The sequence below is a fragment of the Penicillium arizonense genome (assembly GCF_001773325.1).
Source record: "Penicillium arizonense strain CBS 141311 chromosome Unknown PENARI_contig002, whole genome shotgun sequence".
Classification (NCBI taxonomy): domain Eukaryota; kingdom Fungi; phylum Ascomycota; class Eurotiomycetes; order Eurotiales; family Aspergillaceae; genus Penicillium; species Penicillium arizonense.
This window is the reverse complement of record NW_019173279.1, coordinates 8,047-18,076: the sequence shown is the minus strand read 5'-3', so window position 1 is coordinate 18,076 and position 10,030 is coordinate 8,047. Positions and strand designations below refer to the sequence as shown.

Genomic DNA, 10,030 nt, shown 5'->3' with positions numbered 1-10,030 from the left:
CCCCCCCCGGATTCTCTGACTGTATATATTCATTCAACGTGGCACGGTATTCCACACCGATGATACTAGAGTCCTTGATATGCGCCGCAATAAGCTGTGCAAGATACCCATGGCTTCCGGAGTTCTCTGGGTAGAGACCTTCCTCATTGGCAGCTGCTGGTTCTGTGGTGCCTCTGGCTACAATCATGTACAGGCCATCAGTGCAGTTTGGGTTCCTTGTTGCGGTAGCAACGGCCAAGAAGCCAATTGTGAGCAGGACCCCACGCATATTAGGCAATTAAGTTTTAGGGAAAGGAATCTGTTGGTCTTTGCGTTTGCCTAACGAAGAAATGGTGGCATTTTCGGTAATTATATGTCACTACATGTACTATTAAGCGTCCTATCCGTTACAGGCGATATCCGCCTCTATTTGCAAAAATAACCTATTAGACGTGTGAGTACAGAAGGATGTTCTGTACGCAAGGACTTTGTCCATGTTTAGTCAAACCCCAGCTAAGCTAAGCCTTTCTGTTTCCCCTCTTTGTCGGTTAAGCTTATTGGTCTGTTCGTTAGTTACAGCCCCTTGCAGCAGGTAATCAGCCTTGAGCTTCCAATTTGTCTCACTTCAGCTGACTCGGAGCACTAACTTGATACTGATCCCTATCCCACGGGGTGGCCCCAGTCTGCTCGACTAGGCATTATGGTTTCCGCTTCAATATGGGAGAAAAATGTGGGTCCCACTAGACTGGCATTCCTAGAGAGCTAGGATCGAATAAGCCTCGTTCAAGTCACAGTGGTCCTTCCCTCACGAATGGTGCTTTAGTCGAGAAGAGGCCATCAAAGCTCTTTATTAGACCGATGCTTCCATGTCTTCTCCACGGCCAAGGCCTATACTACGGGCGTCGCTAGTCACCGACAACTGGTTCCTCAATTCTTCGGAGGACTCGGAGACGGAGATATTGACAAGTTGCGTGATAACGCGTAGCTTTGAATTATGCACGATGGAAGTGGACAACAACTATGATGATTAACTTTTTCTACCCGCAGTCTCAATTCAAAGCATAAACATCGATGATGCGAATAGAGTTCGAACAGGTGGCCGTCCCGTATACGCGGCTGAACAAAGAATCCTTCCAGGCACCAAAGAAGAAACACTGAAATAAAGAAACAACTTGAAACATCAAAGACAAAAAGGAACAAACAGCAGGTTTGTGCTTCATTCTAAGCGACAGTATTACCACTCGACTGGTTAGTCGTATCCAGAAAACAGCCTTTTGTTTTCTGGTGCAGGTAATTTAGGCACCTCTTCTTCCCAGTCACAGCGGCAATGACGAGCTCGGTAACGGATAAGAGCAACTAGGCCATCAATTGTGAGTAAGGCTTGAATCACTACAGCAGTCCATGCCATTCCCAGAAAATTACTGTTAGACCCAGCTGAGATTTTAGGGCTCCCGCTTTGGGAAAGCAAAGAAACAAATTCCGTGGAGATCATGGTCGCGATGACTGAGGCAATGATGAGGAGAAAGGTGCTTGACTATCGTGTGTAAGTTAGCGTTCGGCAGAAGCAAGTATTGGATTACATAGCTCTTACTATGAAGGCAACCAATTGAAATTTGGATGGAGGTATGTCTGAAGGAGATGGACCCAAATAGCCTGGGTAGTTGGGTGGCGGCTCAATGCCATTTACAGTCTGAGATCCCGGAGGCTGCCAGATATAGCGGACTGTACTCAGGCGAAGAACAACGGATAAAGCGACAGCGCATGTGCCCAGTATGAACAGAATGGTCATAGCCTGGCTTGTAGGAGCCAAAGCAAAGAAGTCATCGCTTAAATAGCTAGGCCAGCCGGTTTCAGACATTGCATCAACGTCTCCAATTGCTTCAAGGATAGCTTGTCCGGGGTCGAAGCGGAAGAGAGGGTTTAGGTCTGAACACGAAGTGATCGAACTCTGAATTGTCGTTGTGTTTGAAGTATCATCCACGATACATTCTTTTTCGAAGCCAAAGCAATAGGACATCAAGTATACATTGAAAAAATCGGGTGCATCGCTCAGGGATAACTGCGACGTATTAACCTGGAAGGATGTGAGTTAGCACTAAAGCCCTCCAAACCCTTGTCATAGTCACAAACCCTGAATATTGTTGCATTCGGTAAGAATTGGCGCGAGCTTCCGGCAAACAAACACAAGAAAAGTAGAAGTAACGCCACAAGAGAGCATATATTTCGGAAAAGGGGACGGAAACATATCATCTTGTGAGACTGTGTGCGCTTTTCAGGGTGTAGTCAGAATAACACGGGCGGTTACTAAAGCCAGCGTTGAACAAGCTTGGGATAAGGAGCTTCGAGTATATAACTTTCATGTACTGTTCCCAATGTGTATACCAGACTCAAACTCCAGTAGGCTTGGAATGAAGGGAGATAATGTTCTCTATGGAATGTATTTAGTAACTTACAGCCCATGTTCCTAGCTTCTGGAACCCTCAGCTCTACCGATTGTTAACGTATTCTGGCTGGAGTACAAATATTCAGATTGTGTATATTTGTCCAGATTGTACAGTAGCACTCAGTGAAATAGAGAAAGCTTAGCCCTCGTTCTATAGAATAGTTCCCGTCGGAATGGCGTTCCAGCTCTCGAGCTTATTGTCCGGAACCCACGCATCCCTCACCAAGCATTCTGTTGGAATGTTGTGGGGTCCGGGGAGCTCCTTCCTAGGAATGGCATCGGCCCGAGCCAGACATTCCTCACACACTTAATCCATTGGCCAATATCTCTCACGAATTCGCGCCCGATAGCTCCTATAATCCCTTTATCGCTAAAGAATGACCGATCTTGGTCCTCATAGAACAACTTAAGGCCCAGACCATTGGCTAACGTCACATTGCATGTTTGCCGGGATTGGGCTTTCAAGTTGTCGTCCCGGACATTCACTATGATTGAAAGAATGAGCCTATATCATTCCACAATTGAACCACCCTTGGGCTTCTGCTGAGGAAGCAGGCACTGGTCGACGATACGAATCGAGGTCGTAGTAAACCTCTTCGCCAACTGTCAGAGCAGAATTGGATTAATCACTAATTGAGCGTTTGAGCAATTTTATTTTTACAATTCTCATGGTGGGACTTACCGAACGGATCGACCTTTCTGCACGAGAAATAAAATTTCAAATTATATTGAAAAGAGGTGAGGCTATTCGGGACCGACTTGCGCGGCTCCTACTAAGACTCTATAGGAGGAATATCCTCAGACTAAGTATTTGCGAAGATCCAAATTCACTCAGCGATGTTGTCTCATTGCACGTGCGTACCGGCCGAGCGCCATCAATGGAAAGTAGTGATGGTAAAGCGAGTATCGGATGTAGAAATGGTTCGGGAACCCCGTCTCGGTGAAACGTTCCTCATACCATGTCGCCCCTTGAAGGTCGGCCTTCGTATGTGTTCGTAGCAGGTACCTACCCCCTTGCTGATCATCTCGTTCACGGTGGTAAGTATGGGAGCAAGGCCATAAGTGCCCAAGCTGTTTGTGATGCGGTTGATGGACTGGAACCAGCTCGCAGAGGGCAACACTAGTTCCTTATATATAGCTCCAACCTCACAGCCCGTACCAGGCGCCACAGGGCTTTTGCATGTCAGACAGGGAATCAATCACTTTCTTATAAACGGGCGTAAGACAATAGATAAGCTCATTCTCAATAGTCCACGTTTTGTGCTGCCTGCTGGTTGACAGGAAGAGGCCGAAACCCGAAAGGACATGACCACTGACGTCCGTAGTGGAACTTGGTAGTCAGTATGCCTCATATATAGGTGATATTAATGGCCGCTCGTGCGGATAGCGCTCCAGTGGCGTACGCGGTCGCCGCTTCTCCTCTTGAGTGACTTGTGATTCCAGTTGGCTCGCCCCACGAGCAAACCAGATGCAGTAGCCACGTAATTCAGTGGATCTGGTTAAGCGCCAATCAGGTTCCGGTTTTCCTCGCAGCCTCACTTTGCTGCTTACCCCTCTTTGAGAGGCATGAACTCCCTTTTTCTGTCATTCTTAGCAACATATTACCATTTGCTTGTTACATTATCTATGCTGTGAAAGGCTTGTTGATCATGGATCCTCTTTCAGGCGCTGCAAGCGTTATTGCAGTTGTCCAGTTAGCCGGAAATATCTTCCAAATATGTGAGCAATATCTCAAAAACGTCAAGAACGCAACGCAGGATATTCAGCGCTTCCAAGAGCAGATCGCCACCCTGACCCAAGTTCTTCAATCTCTCTATGACCTGATTCAGGGACCAAATGGCAACACACTTACTACTACGCAAGACTTGATTAACAATATTGCAAAATGCTCATCAGTACTTGGAGAGTTGAAAGTGAAAATCGACCCAGAAATAACGCAACAGGGATTGCGGAGACAATGGGGATTTCGAGCCTGGAAATGGCCACTAGCAAGATCGGAGGTAGACTATACTATCAAGGAGCTTGACTGGTACAAAGCAACGTTTTCTTTGTCCTTACAAGTCGATCAAGCGTATGCCCCGGACCATAATCCGATCTCTTTATCAAGGACCAACTCTGACGCTGGCTTAGGAGATCTACGAATTCGATCCACCAAAAGATAGACCTTAGCAGACTACAACCTGCAAAAGGAGCAGCATTCGACTCCTATGACAATCAGCATAGTGAATGTCTCCCAGGGACCCGCATTGACCTGCTTCAAGAAATTGACGAGTGGGCAAAATCGCCACAAGGAAAGTGCATCTTCTGGCTTAACGGCATGGCAGGGACAGGGAAATCAACGATCTCCCGAACAGTTGCAAGTCGTCTCAAACAGCAGCAGCAGCTCCTTGGAGCGAGCTTCTTCTTTAAGAGAGGTGAAGAGGACCGAGGAACCGCAAAAAAGCTTTTCCCAACATTAATCAAGCAGCTGGTTAACAGCATACCTCAAATACTGCCTAGAGTCCAAAATGCAATTAAGGATGACCCCGATATTTCAGAGAAGGCCTTAACAGAACAATTTGAAAGGCTTCTACTTTTCCCACTGATTGGGATTGAGCAGCGCGAAGAGACCGCAAGGAGAGTGATTGTCATTGATGCTCTAGATGAATGTGATTCGGAAGACGATATAGGAATTGTCCTGCGGCTCTTGCCGCAAGTTCAAAAGTCAACTGCTGTGCACCTGCGATTCCTATTGACAAGCAGACCCGAGTTACCGATCAGGCTGGGCTTCAAAGCGATCACCGATGCTCATCAGGATTTCACTCTCCATGAGATCGAAAGAGCAGTAATAGAGCATGACATAGCTCTATATTTTCAGGATCAATTCCGACGCCTGAAACAGACGCGCTCATTTCCACAAGACTGGCCCGGCGATGCCGCCACTCGGAAATTAGTTGCTAGGGCCGTCCCTTTATTCATTGCAGCTACTACCTTATGTCGTTTTATCGGGGACTCGAAATGGAATCCTCAAAAGCGGCTTGAGGCGATATTGACAGACCAGGCGACCTACGCATCTAGGATGGATAGCACATATATTCCGGTGCTAAAGCAGCTTCTATCCGGCCAGGATGAAACCGAGTCGCAGCAATTACGCGATGAGTTCAAGGAGATAGTTGGTGTGATCATTATTCTTGCTACTCCGCTCTCAATCAAGCCCCTTGGCCAGCTAGTGGATAGAGAGCCAGACGATGTTAAATGTCGATTAGACCAGCTCCACTCGGTCCTTAGTGTACCGAACGATTTTGATACACCCGTCAGGCTTCTTCACCTGTCCTTCCGAGATTTTCTGTTAGATCATCGCAAAGACAAAAGCAAATTCTGGATCGATGAGAAATACGCGAATCAGCGTCTTACGGCTCGATGCTTTCAGATCATGCAGCGCAGCCTCCATAAAAATATTTGTCATCTACCAAACGAAGGCACGGAATGCAACGACCTAAGCAAGGATTCGATTCGGCATTATGTAACTCCGGAACTGAAATATGCCTGTCGGTATTGGGCATATCATTTGGTACGATGCATTGGCTTGGCTGATCTGATTTACGATGCTTTCTCATTTCTTCGCTCGCATTTTTTGCACTGGGTGGAAGCAATGAGCCTCCTCGGCCGTGCGTCGGAAATGCTTGGGATTCTTAATGACTTCCAAACGGTCGTATCAGTAAGTTCTGGCCATAGCCAGATATGATCAGCACTGACAGCTGTAGGGCGACGGCTCTTCTAGGAATCTGAATTTTCTTCACGATGCAAAGCGATTCATTCTGAAGAATGTCCAGATAGTTGATCAGGCGCCACTTCAAGTTTATTGCGCGGCACTCATATTTGCACCTGAAACGTCAATAATTCGTAGGCATTTTCAAGAAGAGCTTCCTTCTTGGATATGCCAGTTACCACGAGTTGAGGAAAGATGGGGGGCAGAAGTACAGACTCTCGAAGGCCATTCGAAGGAGGTTGAATCAGTGGTTTTTTCGCGCGACGGCCGGCTACTGGCGTCAGGCTCCCACGATAACACAGTTCGACTCTGGGACCCGGCGACAGGCGTACTCACCCAGACGCTCAAAGGTCATTTAGGTCCGGTTAGGTCGGTGGCCTTCTCATCCGACGGCCGCCTACTAGCATCCGGCTCTGATGATAAGACAGTGCGGCTCTGGGACCCGTTAACAGGCGTACTTATTCAGAAGCTTGAAGGCCACCTAAAATGGGTTTTGTCAGTAACCTTCTCGCCAGATAACCGGCTGCTAGCATCCGGCTCTCTTGATAAGATACTATACCTCTGGGACCCTACGACAGGCGGAATTACCCAGACACTTCAAGGTCATATAGGTTCAGTTGTATCGGTGGCCTTCTCATCCGACAGCCGCCTACTAGCATCCGGCTCTGATGATAAGACAGTGCGGCTCTGGGACCCGTTGACAGGCGTACTTATTCAGATACTTGAAGGCCACCCGACGTTCGTCTGGTCAGTGACCTTCTCACCAGACGACCGGGTACTGGCGTCGAGCTCTAATGATAATATAATACGGCTCTGGAACCCGGTAACAGGCGCGCTTACCCGGAAGATCGATAGCTCTGCGAATCAAGTTTTATCGGTGACCTTCTCGTCTGATAGTCGGCTACTTGCATCCGGCTCTAACGATAAAACAATACGACTCTGGGACTCGGCGACAGGAGCACCCACCCACACGCTTAAAGGTCATTCATATCTCGTTCATTCAGTTGCCTTCTCCCCCGATGGCCGGCTATTAGCCTCCGGCTCCAGTGACAATACAGTGCGGCTCTGGGACCCGGCGACAGGCGCGCGCACACAGCCAATGAAAGGTCATTCGGAGAGAGTTGAGTGGGTGGCCTTCTCGCCTAGCGGTCGGGTGCTTATATCAAGCTCTGGTGATAATATAATAGGGCTATGGGACCCGGCTACAGGTGCGCTTACCAATACACTTGAAGGCTACTCAAGTTACGCTTCATCGGGGACCTTCTCGCCCGATGAGCGGCTGCTTGCGACCGGCACGAATGATGGTAAAGTGCAGCTTTGGGACCTTGTGACGGGAACACTTTCTCAGCAGTTCGAAGGTCACTCAAGTGCGATCTCGTTAGTGGCTTTCTCGACCGACGGCCGGCTCTTGGCATCGACCTCTGGTGTGCAGCCATATGACATGGCGACAGACGTGTTCATTCAGGCTGACAACACGGTGCGTCTCTGGGACGTGGCGACAGGCACACTTACCCGGACGCTTGAAGGCCATTTGGAAATAGTTACCTCGGTAGCCTTTTCGCCCGACAGCCGGCTGATGGCGTCGGGATCTAAAGATAACACGGTGCGGCTGTGGGATGTGGTGACAGGCGCGCTGGCACGTACTTGGAATGTTGAGAAAGTAGTCACTACGCTAGAATTTTCCTACGAAGGTTCACATCTCCGTACTAATTCCGGCTGGCTTGACATTGAATCTGGGTATGACATTTCTACATTCCATCCACCTGGTGCGAATCTAGAAATCTCGATCGGGCAGGACCAATGGATAAGATTGACAGGTGAAAAGGTTCTTTGGCTTCCTGTAGAATCTCGACCCAGCTGTTTCAAGGTTAATGGCAATACACTTGCCCTAGGGCACGCATCAGGCAGGGTTTCCTTTATCAAGTTTGGTATATAGATATCCATCTTTCTTATTTCCTCTTTCCATTGTCTAATCTCTCTGAAACGGCTCTGTCCTGCTTATGGAATGTTTCATAGTATCCCAGCCAAGTGACGTATCGCATAGATCCATCCATTCTGGGGTTCCATGGAATATAGTTCCCCTTCTAGTAACCTCATATGATGTTACGGCCTAATCTGCGGGCAAGGGTTGACATAGAGTCGCGTTCTTCAGTATTATGATATTGGAAAGAGGTAGAATAGTACCCTATTAAAGACCCTGTGTCGGGTAAAACGGGCCCAAATGATGATCTAAGATCGCTTATTCCCAGATTCGGCAAATTGCATGGTTCTTCCCTTCCTATCCCACGGGGGGTGCTGAACTCTGGCAGAGTTCGCTGTTAGGGTTTCCGTTAACTATGGGGAAAAAAAAGTGGGACCCGCCTGAGTTCAGTCTAATTTCCTTGCTAGGGTTTAGGGTCTAAATCACACCCGTTTTGTCTACAATTTTGGCAAGTTATAATAGAGTATGTAGAATATCTCCCATTTTCATTTTAGCAAGCCTAGTCCACTGGTTATCGAGAAAAGGGCGATTGAAAATTGGAGATGTTTTGATAGGGTGCGGGCAACTAGGCCAGCTGGGGTTGCGACCGGGGCCTGAGGCGTCACTTTAGGGTTTTGGACGAATTAAATGTAAAGAAAGGGGTTCTAGTATTTGCAGGATAGAGCCTGTCAACTAGGTAAGACGAAGATGCCTGGGAAGCAAGTAGTATATTGGAGGAATACAGAGACTGATTCTTAGGGAACCTCTAGGTTCTCCTGGAGTAGACTATTTAATATGGGGGATCAGCGTTGCGGTGAGGAACGCTGACGTGTCGACACCTATATCATGTTGATCCTCTGAGTCTGTGAGAGGGGTGTAAGAGATCTGTACGTGATTCCTAAGGACTCCGTTACAATTATCCCCCCGTCCAGTACGGGTGTCCGCACCCGTGGTGAAGCATACAGAACGTAGCCTATTAAAAACCTAGTGGGAAAAGGTAGCTAGTTCTAGCAGAAGACACGGCAATTGCGTAGAGACAGTGAGACGATAGGGAGACGATAGTGTAAAGATAAGTGATTATAGGTAGGAAGATTGGTGCCTAAGGCAGGAATTTGATAGGGCTAAAAAGCATCATGATTTCCTAGTGGGGTAAGGGTTATTTGTTAGTATAGGTGGTGTGCTTTGTTATAGTAAACAAAGCTTCTTTAATATAGCTAAAACTGCGTAAAATAAAGCGTCTTTAACGTGTTTGTTTCTACGTTTGTTTGTTTAGGGTTATAGGGCTTTGTTATAAATTTATCCTTATAGGTATAAATCCCCTATTGTTTACCTTTTAGTTTTCCTTTTCCCTTATTATTTTCTATAATAGCGACACGTTCTTACGTCGCTATCGTTTCTCTAGTGTTTCTCTAGATTCTAGCTATCATATCTTTAGGTAAGTGTAATAACCATCCCTATGTCTAAGTCTAACGACACGTTACTAACCCGCTATTATTTTGCCGTAGTTTTAGTAGCGATCTAACTACTATGCGCTAATCATTATACCTCCCCGCGGAATAGGTTATAGTTATAGCCGTGGTTATAGCAAGGCCCTAGTAGCCCTAGCTCCTCCTAGTCGTTCGCCCACTCTATCTAAGGTTAAGAGTGTGATTTCTAGCTTAGACGATAAGTAGGAGGAAACCTCTAGTGTACCTAAATTCTCGCTAGTAGCTCGCTCGGTAATCACTAGTTCTAAGACTCCTACTCCTAGCGCTTCTAGCACTCCCACTCCTAGTAGACCTACTTCTCTTACTAGTCTCCGCTGTGCCTTTACTAGTGGAGTTAAGAAGAAGAACCGCCCCCTTCGCCCTATCGCCTATCTCCAATATATAGCGTGGTATATACACTATTTCCGGACCTT

General features: G+C 47.3%; 2 protein-coding genes across 2 annotated transcripts in view; one reads left to right on the top strand and one right to left on the bottom strand.

Annotated features, from left to right (window-relative positions):
• Positions 1-268, bottom strand: part of PENARI_c002G02428 (uncharacterized protein) — a gene marked incomplete at both ends in the record, with an annotated part of 1,072 nt that extends 804 nt beyond the window's left edge. The window contains one exon of the mRNA XM_022627301.1: positions 58-268. Coding sequence (XP_022492846.1) covers positions 58-268 — 211 coding nt within the window. The remainder of the gene's footprint in view (positions 1-57) is intronic.
• Positions 269-4,071: 3,803 nt separating this feature from the next.
• Positions 4,072-7,991, top strand: PENARI_c002G03634 (uncharacterized protein; the record flags this gene model as incomplete). The annotated part of the gene is made up of 4 exons (XM_022627381.1): positions 4,072-4,493; positions 4,553-6,119; positions 6,166-7,907; positions 7,988-7,991. The coding sequence occupies 4 exons, from the start codon at positions 4,072-4,074 to the stop codon at positions 7,989-7,991; spliced, it is 3,735 nt and encodes a 1,244-aa protein (XP_022492622.1).
• Positions 7,992-10,030: the final 2,039 nt, after the last annotated feature.